General features: G+C 45.0%; 1 protein-coding gene across 1 annotated transcript in view; it reads right to left on the minus strand.

The window, feature by feature from the left end:
- RIPOR2 (RHO family interacting cell polarization regulator 2) overlaps positions 1-14754 on the minus strand; it is a 68239-nt gene extending 53485 nt beyond the window's left edge. Inside the window, exon 1 of the mRNA XM_008919647.3 lies at positions 14569-14754. Within this exon, the coding sequence (XP_008917895.3) occupies positions 14569-14629 (61 nt within the window). The 5' untranslated portion in view covers positions 14630-14754. The remainder of the gene's footprint in view (positions 1-14568) is intronic.
- Between the last annotated feature and the right edge of the window lie 380 nt (positions 14755-15134).

A 15134-nucleotide genomic window follows, 5' to 3' on the forward strand; every position in this document is an offset into this window, starting at 1 on the left:
CAACAAGCTCTCCCTTGTGCTTCTTGGATAGCTGAAAGTGCCTTTTTTTTTTTTTGTGGGTTGGAGGACAGAGGGAATCCCTGGCAGATCTATGGGTTGGTAAATAGACACAATTTGGAAGGTGGCTTGAGGAGGCAATACTGATGCCCTCCCTATATGCCTGTGTCTTTCCCCATTTGGGTCAGGATAGTCAGACTTACCCTTCCAAATGCAAAGGTTTTTCATGGAGTACACAGACCTGTCACACAGAGAATGATACTGCATGGAGAAGTTAAGGAAATTACAAGAAAGAGTTAGGTTTTCACGGAGCATTGTGCATGGGGAAAAAAAAGACAACAAACCAAGGCTGTCCCTGAATAAAAAATCCAATCTGACCTATCATCTTGAATGATTTTCAGCAGTAACAATGAAGATGAGTTATTTATATTGTATGCTGAAAATAAAAAGCACCCCATAGCCTTAAAAAGAAGAAATGAAAGAAAATTACTCCAGATTCAGTAAAAGCAGAAAAGGATGCTCTTCACACTGGTGTGCAGACCCCTGGGGCCTACAGGCTGTTTCCAAGGTTTCTGAGTTCAAATGTGTTGTACAGCAACCATGGATGTGGCATTTCCAGAGGAACCCACTTCTCCACTAGAAAAAGTGTAGGGGCTTCTGCCAACACTGCCATTGCTGTAGCTCCAAGGCAAAATTTTAAGGGTGACCTTTCTATGTCTCTGACTGAATCAACTATTCACCCATTTCATATATGTCACTTCGGATGTAAACTCTGAGGCTAAGGCAGAGAAGTTGCTTTCTGGAAAAAGCAGCTGTGCGCTTTGGGCTATGGAATGCCAGGGGAAGAGGAGAGGAAATATTTGTGGCAATGCTGAAAGCTATAAATGTCTCATCATGCATACTTAATATGCGCTTGAGTCCCTTTCAGCCTTTTAGGGGGTGGCAGCTCTCACTGTGGAAGCCTGGTTAATTTGTTAAAGATTTTCTGTGCCATAGACAAATTGCAGCATCTTACATTAACCTTGAGGCTTCTACAGTTCAGGGCAATTGTTACTAATTCCCTCTGGACCTTTTGGTCTTATCTTGCAAAAGATTCTTTGAACTTAAGGTTGCAGATGCAAATACCTCATTCATTTTGCAGGTCTTCTTTCAAGGAAATATCCTCTATCCTATGCAAATACGTATGAGCTGTTTCTCTTGTTTTCTCAATACAGTTTTGCATAGCAAACACAGAAAGCTAATCTCCTCCTCTCCATCACCACAAACCCTACACACATTCCCACTTCCCTGCTCCCAGCGCTGTACCTTGTTGTAACAGCTGGGAGACTGAGTAGATTTAAGGATGCTCTAGATAAAATCTTTGCCCCACTTAGGCCTTCTGGACATATATTCATCCTGACATACATGCTTTTGAAAGGTTCGGGTCAGTCATTCCACGTGTGTCTTGTTTTGCTAATTCAGTGGAAATTGCCAGAGAGCTCTGTCTCCCTCCATCATCAAGCAGGAACCGAAGCTGCCATTGTATTGTGGCTGTGATCATGCTACTACTCCTATAAATTATTCACTATTGCAGTGTGATCTTCTGTTATGTTAAAAATAGGTCATCATGAGTGTCCCCAGTGAAATTTCTAAGTGACAACAGCTGATTCTAGCTTTGTTTCCAGAAAACAGTGACCTTTGCAAAGCAATAATTGCCAATTAGGCTGCATTTCCATCTCTCTGCCAGCTCCAGTGCACCTTCACAAACACTAATTCTCAGCGATAGTAACCCCACATTACACTTGAGACAACTAAGCCAGAGCTACTAAATTACCTATTGAGCTTTGCCGTAGCACTTTGCTTTCTATTAGCCTTTGCTTCCAGGCCGAAGAGTAAATCAGGATTATCAGAGAAGAGATTATAGTCAGAGGACATCTAAATGCTCTGCCCCTCCCAGGCACCCAGAAGGCTTCTTGAAGGGGCTGAGCAGGATTTTCTGGCTGATACGCATCAGTTACACCTCGCTCTGGGGGGTGGATGTAACAAGAAGTACTTCACTTTTCCCATCGACGGCGCACAGGCTCCAGCCCACTGAATACCGTGAATCAACAGAACAGGAGGCTTTCAGATCTGTTGCAGATGTGTCTAGACAAAGTTGGAAAGGGGAGCAGGACCCAGTAGTCTGGACAGCGGTCCGCAGGAAATTCTCTTTCCCCCGTAAAATACTCTGTGGGAGGACTCTATGTGGACCCACTCGAAAATGTGCGACATTGTTGCACTTTTCCTGCTTGCTGTGGGGATGTATGTCTATTATGCAGATACAAAGACTTAGCTCAGTCCTGGGTGACTTCATTCACCTGAAAGCAAGGGCTGGTGGTGGGTGGCAGTGCTCAGCAGACCATGCAGACAGGAATTCACACGGAGGTTTCTCATTAGCATGTTTGGACGAGCAAGAGGCCAAAGGAAGTGGGGGGATGGGTGGGCAGACCACAACTCTGAGTTTTGGTTGTTTGAGGTAGATCAGGCCTGATCAAGCCTTTAAGGAAGACAATTTATATATTTTTCTGTTGTAACTCCTTTATGCTGTGTTTCTGTGTATCTCCCACGCTCATAAGGGATGCACAAGGCATCTTCATATTGCTGATGAACATCCCATAGGACATCTCCAGCAGCTATCATCCCCAGGCAAGCCTTCTGTGGGAACACAGGGTGCAAACCTTACTGCTCTCACCTGGGGACCTTGGTCAAAAACCAGAGGTGAATGATCATATTTGAGGTTGGGGAACATGGCAGGTACTGGAGCCATCACTTGGAAAAGCTTTTAGGGGAGAGGTAAGAGACAGGAGTCTGACGCCTGCCATGAGAAATCTGGGCAAAATGTGAACTTTAAGTTGCTGATCATTACTGATCATAACCAAGTTCACCATTACTTTTCCAACTAAACATAATGAAGTGTTGCCACAATTCTGCTACACCCTGCCTGTGCTGCTCTTTGTATTGACTCTGTTTCAGTTTTTATACCTTCTTTGTCAGCCGAGCTTGCCCAGTACATTTAGCTTGCATTCATTGTCATCCTGTAACACTTGCTCTCCTTTTAAAAGAGTTTGATACCCAGTTGTTTTCCACTGCTGACATCCTCTAACCACCGTGCAACCATTTCCCCCCTTTTACTTCCCATCACAGTGTTGCTGCTCCACCCTCAAGTTCCTAATTTCTCATGATGTTGCTTTTGCAAAGATTTCCACCTGCTGCTCCAGGGCACTTTGTGGGAAAAAGTTATGAGCACTGATCCCCTGCAGTGATTCAGGAACAAATTCAGTCTTCTGGGACCTCTGGCCAGATGCTCTTTGGGAATGACCAATGAATAATGCAGTGGTTGTGTCCTGTAGCATGGTGGTCAGGACACACTTGGTATACTGAGGAACAGCTATGGATGCAGACAAAGAGGGCTAGGGACAGAAAGGGGAGTCACCTTTATCTTTTGATACACTACACGAGATAACCCTTCCCACAAGTAATCCTTCTTTTATCTCTTCTTTGTCCCACCTTGCTGAATTTGTGGTGGTCTGAGATAGCTGCCTTCAGATCAAAAATACTTCCCACCCATGGTGTGTGCCTGTGGCATCATTTGAAGTTCCAAAGGAGTATGCACAAGCATACACCCTACCTGCCCTCACATACATAACTTGAGGGAGCAGGACAAATGAGCCACCAATTGCATTTTTTTTTTCCCCAGAACCTGTTTCAAAATCATCCCCAATGCCTCTTCTGTGCAGACTTTGTGTGGCAATGTTCATGCAGGGTTGGAGGGAGAAGCACATTCCAGTTTCTCAGACTGCTTAGCAACCAGAGCTGGCTGAGCCGCTCTTAAGTGCACACCAAGTGTGTGGATGGCTTGTCTAGTACAGCAGCTCTAGCCTTATTTTTTCTCCCTCTCTTGTTTTTCAAGAGCATTCCTTGTTTTCTAGTTAAGGCACATGAAAAACTGCTGGAAACTAATTTTTGCTTTCCTGGACAGCTGGAAGTCAGCTATGCTATGCAATGATCAAAGCTACAGGAGGGATCAGAGATCTGAAGAGACAAGTATGATGCTGTTAGCCTACTTTTTGGGAGCCTGACTGTCAGACAAGGTTGGTGATGGGCTGGCTTAAAGTCCTGCTGCTGGACAGCTGTGAAACCACTTCCCCCAGAGGAGAGTAGAGAGCAGAACCCAGTGCTTTCCATGGGTCTGCAGCATGTGAGATACCTGCTCAGGACAGCCTGTCCCAGTATAACCAACATGATCAAGAAGGCCATCTCCAGGAATGGATTTGGCTTTGTAGACAGAAAGTCAATATGTTCCTAGCTTCCTCATTGGGATCTTCTTGAATTTCTAGGTAGTCTCTTGCCTCCTTCTTGTTTCTTGGCTCTCAAGTGCCCAGACCTGGCTCCCTGCCACAACCTTCATCTTCCAACATGACAACAGGCTGAGATCCCGGCTGTGTTTGGGGTTCTTAGGAACTGAAGCCATCTCTACCCATGCTACCAGACAGTAATGCCTGCTGCTGAAACCTGCTGGTTACATCAGGACTGCAGTTAAAATGTGGCCCCAGCCCATGTTCATCTCCAGATTCCCCTTGTACTCTCACCTGCACTTGTGAGGTAAATTTGGGGCAAGCTCTGAAGCACAGAGGAGGAGAAAATCTTTCTTTGTACATGTCCAAGCACATTCTGGTTAGTAGTCTCAGACATGGCTGTTCCAGCCCCATACTTGTCTGCCCCATGCCATGAAGCAGATAGCAGGCCTGAAAGGATTGTATCATATGGGACAAGACACTACGGGACATGTCAACAACCACCAAAGGTATCCTAAGTCCATGACTGAAAAAGTAGGTCAGGAGCACTCAGGACTTTGGCGTGCCTTGCTGTGACCTCCAGCAGCAGTGTAGAAACAGAGACTGCCTTCTTCCTGCTCAGTAGTTGTTCCACAGGTCATGGTTAAGAAGGGAGAAGTTGCAGAGGTGATGGGTATGGTCTGGGAAAAATGGTCGTCAGGTAGGAGAAGGCTGCAAAGTCTGAGAGCGGGGGAAAAGGAACAAATAATGCCAGACAACTTAAAAATCAGGCCCCGTGCATGAATCCTGCAGTGCTGTGCACCTGTGTTCCTGCATGTCCCTAACATGGCAGTTTCACGATAGAAACCCAGGAGGAAGCTCTGGGGCACAGGCTCCAGGCAATTTCCACCCTCAGTTACACTAATGTAACACCAGACTTGCCCTGAAACCATTCCCAGATACACAGCAGTATGGGTGACCCAGCAAGGTCCTTGGTGCAGTCAGAGACCACGCTCCTCTTTCCTTCTCCTGGTCCGTGGTTCTGCACAGATGATTGCAGCATTGAGAAATGATTTTAATTCCCTTTCTGCCCCCCAGATACCGCCACTTCCCTCTTTTCCTCATCAGCGCATATTTCTGTGGCTTAAATATAGCAAATGTAAAACAAGTGCAGCACACACAAAATGCCATTCGGGGGAGCGCAGTGAACATACTGCCTCTGTAATGTAATGAGCCCCAAGTGCATCTGCCAAGTATTTGGACTGAGATTCCAAAGGAGAGAGGGTGGTCCACAACACAGAGAAGCTCATGACTAAACCCTGAGACCAGTACGCCCACTCATGTCTTGAGGGAATACAGGTTGCTTGTTGGTCCAGCCTGCCTTCACCTGGAGGTGTTTAACTGCTTGGAGAAATCTTTTCCTCTAGGAAAGGTGAAGAGCAGCTTTTCATACCATGTCACTAGGGCTGTGAGTGGATTTGAATTAAAAGAATTTACAAACAATATGTAATGTAAAACAAACAAGAAGTGTTTCTTTAGGGGTGTGGTCTAGCTTTGCAGCTGAAGTTAAATGACACCAGAGAAACCTCGTCAGTTTTTGAACATCTGACCCTGGGAACTATTTTTGGTGCAGTGATTTTTGAAGTGATTAATGACAAAAACTTGGCACTAATCAGGGGCTGGTGTTGCTGATTAAGCTAACTCTTCCTTGGCTCACAACAGGCATCAGGAATAGAGTGGGCAGGAAGCTCCCCAGAGTGCCAGAAGAGGCAGAGCACATCAGGACCTCCCGAGCTGCTTGCTTTTCAACAGGGAAATTAAAAAAAAAAAAGCTACAGACATCCAACTCCAGAGCTGAGCTCAGCAGTGCTGGAGTGCTCTGCTCCTCCTGTGGCTTCATTTTTCTTTGAGAATATTTTTATATGGATTCTTTTCAACATTCCCACCCCTCTCTCAAAAAAAAAACCAACAACTGCTAGTGTGGCACTCCTTGCATGTGTTTGTAGGAGGACCTCAGAAATGCTATCTAGTTTCAAATCTATCTACATCTATAAACTCTCTCTTTTCTCCAAGACATTCAAGAAAAGGAAATCTGTTAGTTCAGTGTGAAGGCCCAATCCTTCATTCCTCATGTAAGCCTAAGTTCCTGGATCATTCAACTCATAAATTGGACAGATTCTGCACACGACACTCCAGAACTCACAGGTTCCCCAGAAGAAGCAGGTTATGCTCGCTCCGCTCTTTACATTACCAGCATTAAGAAACCACAGTGACCTCTGGTCTGCTGGTGACGTTCAAGGCAGAAAAAAGTCTTATTTGCTTGGTGCTACCTCTGTTAGCTCTGTGCCATTACCTGGGCCCTGTCCTTACTTTTTCTTCTTCCTGGTTGCAGGAGAAAACACAGTGAGTGGGACTTCAAAACTTTCAGGAGCTCTCAGTTGGCAAACTGCACTTCTACACAGTCACAACCACCCTGCTAAAATGAACACAGTGTCAAGTAAGTTACATCCATGTTCACAACAGAGCCCTTCCACTGCCCTGAGCTACCATGTAGTGAGAAGGATGTGAGCAAAGCTTCACTTATGCTGTAGAGCCTGAACACTGGCCAGCCTTGCTAGCCACTGGCATCTTAATCACAAACTTCAGAGAGCCGTAGGGCTAATATGTGAGATTTTATAACTTCATCTCCCTGAGGTCCTGCAGGAGTCCCTGAAAACTTAATGTCTATGTCAATGAAAATAAAGTCACAGAGCTTTTAGCTATCCTACTGAGCTCCCCAAGAAAGGCTATCCCTCTCTCTTCCGCCACAGGTGGTTGTGACTCCCCTACAGGAAAGCTCCTGGATCGCTGCTTGGCTGCTGCCATACCTGAACCATAGGCACACTCCTCAGGGGCCACCAGAGGGCTTTTCACTCTGGTATTGCACAAAAGCTCATCATTGCGTGTGACTTCCCCTAGGGTTGGGCATGGGGTGGGCAGGAAGGCAGGGGTGGCCCGGGGAGCAGCCGGGTGTGATGAAAGGAGAGCTGTTGCAAGCTCTTGTGTACAGTGCTATAGGCACTTCAGAGAGCTCTGAGTTTTGGGGGCAGTTTTGGGTTTTGCTTCCCAGGGTGGTCATTTCACCTGGGATTATGGGATTAAGCATTTATTGAGCTGGGCTACTTTGAGTGTATTTTCCTCTCTGAGAGATGGGTTGTGACTAATTTTAGCCAGGCTTATGCAATGCTGTGACATAGGCAGTAAAGGCCAGGGGTTTCCCCAAAATACCCCTTTATTTTCTCACTCTTTGTGGCTTCCTTTCTTTCTACCTCACTTTTTTTCTTTCTATCTTTTTACCAACCATTTGAACTCTAGGTATCATTTCCAAGCTCTGGGTCTCTTAACTTTCCAATTCCCAGACTGTCCACAATTAAACCAGAGTAAGCCAATGTCAGCCTTTGGAAGTTATGCAGAGTTAAGCCTATTATGCTCAGGATTTCCATAGCGGTTTTTCTTCACCTGTTTTCCAGTTGCCAAAGACACAGGAATACCAGTGACTCTTCACAACATAAACCCCTACTTCAAACTATTTCTCCACTCTTGGATGCCAGATCAAGAACATACTGCTTAAAATTCTGTGAGGCCTGACAACACCCCTCACCCTCACAAGCAATGCTGAAATATATATATTTCCCTACTGTTGGGAAATCTTCCCACCACTAACTTTTTAGTGCCTCTGCGACATTGTCAAGTACTTGACTGCTCTTTTCTCTCTCTTTCTCTCTAATATATGCTCTCAGACTGTTTTCACTCCTTGTCTTTTAACTCTGCACTTCCTGACCCAGTTGTTTTGTGCCTGTCACACCCTTGGTACACCAACCACAAGTCTTTGGTTTTAGCATCCTGGCAGGCGGAAGCTCATTTCACAGGCAGCTGAGCTGTGCCTCGAATTATTAAAGGGGTGAAGTTGTTTACGCCACCTGCTCATGTTAGCCAAGCTACATTTATTTTGTGAATTTAATGATGGGACTGAGTGACAAAAAGCTTGTGTTTCACAGAGCTTTTTAAAGACACTATGTAAAAACAGGAGGGGAAAAATGTGTGAAAAAGAAGGCAATTTTGCTTCAGACTTTAGTAAGACACTTGTTTTGCAAGCTTAGAAGATGCCCCAAGCACACCTGATCAGTGGTTTCTCTCTGGCTCGTACATACCTTCCTCTTTTCTCTGAGGGCTGGTTAAATGCCACTTGTTTATTTGACTTGTTTTTTCCCCTCACTGTTGTTATTATTAGTGATCTAGAAATATTGTCAACGGATATGAACCAAAAGTATTGTCTTCAAGAAACAGAGAAGGAAACACCAAGAAGATCAAAGATCTTTAATTAAAAAATAGAGAGAGAACAAAGCAGAAAGTGTCTCTCATTTCAATATTTTTTTTTTTTTTTCATTTCGGGCCTCATGGACTCAAAATTTCCTGCTTCATAGATGGAGCAGGATGCCCTGTTAAAAATAGCCCTCCAGCTGCCCAGGACAGCTGGAAGTGCCGACGGGTCGGAGCACTGGGGGTGGGTCAGTGTGGGGGTGCCTAGGGTGGGGATGGGTGTCTTGCACTGACTCCTCCAACCAAAAAAAGCTCTCTCCCCAGTTCGCATAACTCTGTGTCTGCCCGTGGATCACAACCAAAAAGAAGCAGCTGCAAGGAGCAGGTGAGCGGAGTATTCAGTGTAAACAGGAATAAGAAAAAATGCTCCGTAAGAGAGCACCTTCTTTTCCTTGATGGCCTTGTACTGTGTGTTAAATAAGTCTGATCATGCTCTTGGAGAAAGGTGCTTCAATCTGAGTTTATAGGCCAAATATCTCCACAGTCTATCTATCTGGATGAAGCAGACACTGTTGCCTTGGTGATGGGACTTATCCTCTGAGCTGCAGCAAGGACAGCACACGTGTTCTCCACGTTCAGGAACGTGAGATAAGCCGAAAGGACAAGTAGGGCTGGTGGGACCTGTAAACGTTTTCAGGACACTGATCCACTTTCTCCCAGCAGTCAGGAAGGAGGAGCTCCCATGCTTGATACATTGCAAGGTTGCTCATCCTTACAATAGCCTTCTGAGATATTAGGCACTTGTATGCTGGATAAAAAGTAGCCACTCTTTGGGATGAAAACACAGGAAAAACTGTATCTCTGTATATCTCTGAGGGAGGCATCTGCTGGAATACCCGTAATGATATGCACACATGAATATTCTAGGAAGACATGTTTCTCTTATAGCTGCACCAGTTTGATGTGCTCTGTGGGGAGGGGTCATGCCTGATGGGGCTCATGAAAGCAGAGCTAGATAAGGCATGGAAAGAAACCTGGTCCCATGGGTCACAGACAAGCTGTGACATGGATGTCCCTGCGTGACGTTTTGACAAGTCACTGCAGTTGTATGCCCAAGAGAAGCATAGTGTCTTGTATTGCTTTAGGGGAAGAGAAAAGTGGCTTAACCTGAATTGTTGCTGAACAAAGAGTATGTCTCAACTTTAAGTCAACATCCAAGGCTTTATCCTCATTTTTCTCCAGTACCTCTAACCTCATTATGTGTAGGCAGTGCATACAACCCTGTACATCAGCTATCTTTCGTTTCAGCTAAACCTCAATGCTGATCCCAAACCCCAGAGCTAGAACTCCTTTCTCTCCTATAAGAGCAGGCAGGCTTTACAAGGATGTAAAGGCATCTGGCACATTTTTAAAGCACACCATAAAAGTTTGATGCAGTTACTGTCCTGCTGGGAGCCTTGATGGACAGCAGTGCTGGAATGTATTTCTGTGCCATAACAGCACATCAGTCCTGGGCAAGGAAAGGGCCCTGTGACTCTGAGACTTTGCAGGACACCATCTAAAGTGGGGCTCAGGTCTACTGAACTAGAGCATGGGCTTTCTTACTGAACACAAGGAAAAGGACAGTTTTGATTTCTTCCGTCACACCTTGAAAACATGCATGGGATTTTGCATCAGCTATGGTCTGAGAGGCCAGCCATGGTTACCCCAGGTGCAACCAGAGGGCACATAAAGGAGGTGAGAAGTAGAGATGTGAAGAGAGATCAGTCTAGAGCAGGTGCATGAAAAGATCTGTGACAAAACACAGCCTAATTTCTACTTTTCCTGTTCATTCTCAGTTTGAATATGTTGATCACTGCTAACGAGATACTTGGACCCATACGCTTGCTGTGTTTGCTGAGTGCTTGCAAATTCTGTGCATAGATGTGTCTCCTTGACCTAGGAGCTCCTGCTGTGCCAAGCCTCTAGTCCCAGTCAGAGGCTGTGCTGGGGCGATGGCATCATGCCTCTGTGTGAGTCCTCAGCTCTCCCGCGGAAACCAGAATCTGTCAACAGAGCTGACTCGTGCCCAAATCTTCCTCCCTCTCTGGGCCCGGGAGCCACAGGAGCATTCCTGGCTCCTCATCTTAGACAGAGCCAGGGAAAATCCATGCCTGTTTGGCTGCAGTGATGAGGGGAAACCTTCTGCTAGAGGAAGGGATTTCTTTTTAATGAAATGTAACTTCAGAATCTAAAGGCACTTAGAGTCACTAAAATTTAAACAACATTTTCCCCAGAGTAGGAGTTTTGACCTAAGAAAAATGTAAGACTAACTGAAGACACTTGCCTTGTGTTAACATAGTGAGTAGGGCCATAAAAGAAACAACACATATCACTGACTGTGCTTTCAAGAGGCTAAAAGAGTTTCTTCTCAAAACTTTTGCATACTACAGCTGTGCTCTGCTAAACACTGGCCAGGTTGCAGAGAAGAGGGAGTTGTGCTTCACTGAACCTAAGCACAGTCACTTGCAAAGCCTCTGCAGATCCTCTGAAGGAGAGAGCACAATGTCAGTGCAAGGCTGTTATTAGAAAACAAGAGTTAGCTAACAAAGTTTCTTTGAGGACAAACGTTTCAAAGCCTTGAATATCTGTTGCAAGAGTCAACCTGATTTTTTCTGAAAATAGTTCTAGCATACTTGGTCACAACCAGCCCTGTGACTCGCCATTTCAATGTATAATAGGGAAAAATTATTTCCTCCTGGAGCATAAGTATATGAAAATGTTGGAATTATCAATTATGCTGAAGAAAATACAGAAGTTTTCAACAAATGTTTTGGTTTGCATGTGGGAAAATATCAGTGCCAGCTTACAGTCTATATCAATGAGAAAATATTTCCCCCTTTATCTTTCCCAAAGGAGAATTTTAAACTGTAGTTTTGAGAAGAGTTATTCAAGGAACTTCTTGTTGATTTTTCAAAAAACTTAAAACACTACAGGAATTCCAGAGAGCTATGAGTTCATGTTGTGTCACCAATGATGTGATAGCCTGGCAGTGGTCCTGGCCTTCTTATGGATACCTGATGTAAGAGTCATATAAGCAAAATTAAAGGAGATGGAATACAATCAGTTGCACTTGTTAGAATTTTCAAGAAAATAATTGCATTGATAGTGTACTTGGACTTCTGTAAGAAATAAGACTTGGTACTGCATGAGATCTTGACAGATGTAACACAGCTGAGAAACCATCAGGGATGCCAGTTTCTAGTGAGGACATACAAAGATTGGTTCTTCCCTATGGGATTGAACTCTTTTCACTTCAGTGACCTGAAAGGGAATTTTAAACAGTGATTGACTGAATATGTAGGTGGCACAGATGTCTGGAGAAGTGGTAAATCAAGAACAGGCTACTTAAGAAAGTGAGATAATTCATCTGGCTCTGTATGGGCATAGCTGGGAGCAAAGGAGATAAGCCATAGTTATAGCATTGACTATGTCCTGAGAAATTTGACTCTGAAAGACTTGGAGATTATAGAGAAAAGTCTGGTGAAGAACAGACCCTCACATGATGCTGGCACCTGGAAAGACTTAAGCAGACCCTTGAACTGATCCTGATATATATATATATTTATAAAGTATGAGTGAACAGATCACATAAATTCTGGATTTCTCCCTGGTCTAACAGTTTGGGAGCACTAGGCTCCATGCTGGTGTCCACCAAGGAACTGGTCTCAAGAACATGAAAATGCTTAAAAGATTAAAACTTTATAAGGAAACTGTCATGATAACAGTCTGCTTGGCAAAGGATAGGAGTGGTCTGAATACATTCTGTAGATAGTAAATGAGATATTTATATTCACAAAAAATAGTGAGATCTTAGCTCTCCCTGGACAAGAAGGAAAACTAACTTCAAAAGACTAGACCAATCAGTGCTAGAAGAAATAAGATGCAGCTGTCTTTAACTGTGACAGTAGCTAAGCATTGGGACAAGTTCAAAAGGTAGAGAGAGATCTGCCATCACCGTTTTCAATACCAATCTGGATGTGGAAAATAATAAAAAATAGCGCATGCTCTAAGAGCTGTGGTCTGCACTGAGCTGGGAGTTCAACATCTGACAAATGCCTCCATCTGGTCTAAAAACCTGTGACTAAGTTTTGGCTGGCGCCTGGGTTTCTGCAACATGAGCAGGCGAGGGTTGCCCTGTGAGTGAAACAGGCATTGCTCCTCCCCACTCAGATCCCACCCAGCCCGGGGGAGAGAGCTGGGTTGTCCAGGGTCAACAGCGCTCCCAAAATAGCAGCCAAAAAGTTAATGTTTCCCTACTAACCTGCTCAAAAAAGAGGAGAGGGCGGTGAAGGGGAAGGCCATCACTGTGCCTGTGTTGTCTCGGCTCTCCGGCTGGCAGATTTGGGAGCCAACAGACCCTCTGTCTGAGAGAGAAGCTGGGGTACATTTTTTCCCAGTTACATGTAGGTGAGTTGAAGAGGCTGTCACCAACTCATAGCCTCGTAGGATAACTCAGGTGGGAAGGGACCTCAGGAGGTCATCTGTTCCAACCTTCTGTTCCAAGCAGGGTCATAGAGAGGTTTTTAAAATGTTCTTGCCTTTGAAAAGCAGGATCAGCCTCTAGCTATTGCAGGATCAGCCCTGCCAGAAACAACTTAGCTGAGAGCCTGGAAAGGATTTTTTAAATGGTGTATCATTCCCTTCAGATAACACAATATATGTGTCAAATAACTCAAACACATTTCTCTCCTTCCTACATTTCTAATTAAGAACATAGGCTAAAGGTTTCAGAAACAGTAATGAAGCCTAAGTCCCACTGGCTCTTCAGAGCACTTGAAAATGTCCATATCAAGTAAGAGCATGTGGATGATTATCCTGGGAAGCAGTATCCACCTGTGTTGAGTGCAGAATGCAGGGAATGCAACAGGGTACATTCAATGCTAGTTGATTTGCCCAATGGCATCAGGTGTTCCCTGGACTATCAGCACTTTTTCCATAATGCAAATGCTTCTGCCCTCTTCTTTCTGCAAATTCGTTGCCCTTCTGAGCCCAGACTGGGACACAGGGTGAAGAGTGGGGGCATATAGACGTGAGAAATGTATTTGAGTACAGACAGTACATCACTGAAACTGCTTTCTTTTCAGAGTTGGTGCCTTTCACTGGGGCTCAGATAACTTGATTTGGCACTATTCACTGCTAAGTTTTCCATACCAACCGCAGCTGAGCTTTGTTTAAATGAGGCTTGCTGAAGCTGTGCTGAAAGTGAGTTTAAAGGTTCACAGTCTTTGGAGTGGATCCAGGCAGCTCTTTGTGCCTTCAACTCCCTTGGAAACTGCGGAGGGCTGGGGGCCGGGAGAAGATTTGCATGAGCAAGTTCTCCCCCTGGCCCCTGCTCAAGTGCAAAGCAGTGAGCAGGGGCAGAAATTAGACACTGTGGGCCAGATTCTTTCTCCTTCTTTGAGTCCTCTTACCTGCATCTCTGCTATTTTGACCTGGTAGCACTGAGTACACATGTAAACGGTGGCACAGGATGCAAGCAGTGAGGAATCAAGCACCAGCAGAAGCAGTTTTAGGGATAAGGAACTGGCTTAGTACCCCAGGTTATGGTAGTCGGAGAGGAGGACGCTAATTCTGCTCAGATCATTTAAGTAGCAAATCACCTTTAGCCCCTGCAAAGAGCTCCTACTACTTTAATGACAGCTGCACCTGTGGTGTCGAATGCCCAACGGGCTGCTTTGCACAGTGCAGCCACTGTAGCAAACACACTGGGTGCCCCCCAGCTTTCTTCTGCAGTAACTTCCTTTCTGAGGAAAAGTATTTTTATTGTATCTGTAGTCCTTTTGTTCTCCATTCTCTCAGGAGAAAAAGAAAGTCTGGTCACCCTGTGACCTTGGAGCCCATAGACAACTTCAGATTTACTCAAGAAATACCACCCAGGCTAGAAACCAGCCTCTAGTCTGAGTAGGAGAAGGATTAGTTTAATAAAAGATGACTTTACCTTCCTCAAAGGCATCATCTTCTTCTCCGGGTGCAGTCAAATCTTCCTGGGCGTGCTGCATCGTGGAAAGGACACAGCTCAGGGAGCAGCCAGAGCTGAGTGCTTGAACTGGTTCCTACACTACAGCTCGACTATTTCCTTTTACCAGCTGCCTAAACATTTTGGTGGTAACAGCTTCCGCATCTGCACTTATGAAAACAATCTCATTCATACAAACAACGCCTCTTCTTTTTACAGCCAGTCTTAGAGATGAGTTTTGAGGTCGAGTGTCTTTACTGTTGAGAGAGAAGTTGATTTTGAGAGCAGTGACAGGCAGGGCAGGCTTAAAACGCACCCTGCCCTGTTGCTGAATGCTGCAGCAGTGAAGCCCTGTCAGCCCGTGTAAGGGTTTTGCATATGAATGTGAATGTTTTCTGGTCGTAGAGATAGAGCCAGGGAACCACTCACCGTGCTGGGTCTGCAGAACAACTAGTTTTCACAACAGGAAACCCCCCATCTCTCTCAGTGCCATGTGTTCAGGGGACTAACTTTTTATTTAGCACAGCAGCAGTGACAGCACATTCTCA

Source organism: Manacus vitellinus, unplaced genomic scaffold (genome assembly GCF_001715985.3).
Source record: "Manacus vitellinus isolate BGI_N305 unplaced genomic scaffold, ASM171598v3 scaffold_17_pilon, whole genome shotgun sequence".
NCBI classification, from domain to species: Eukaryota; Metazoa; Chordata; class Aves; order Passeriformes; family Pipridae; genus Manacus; species Manacus vitellinus.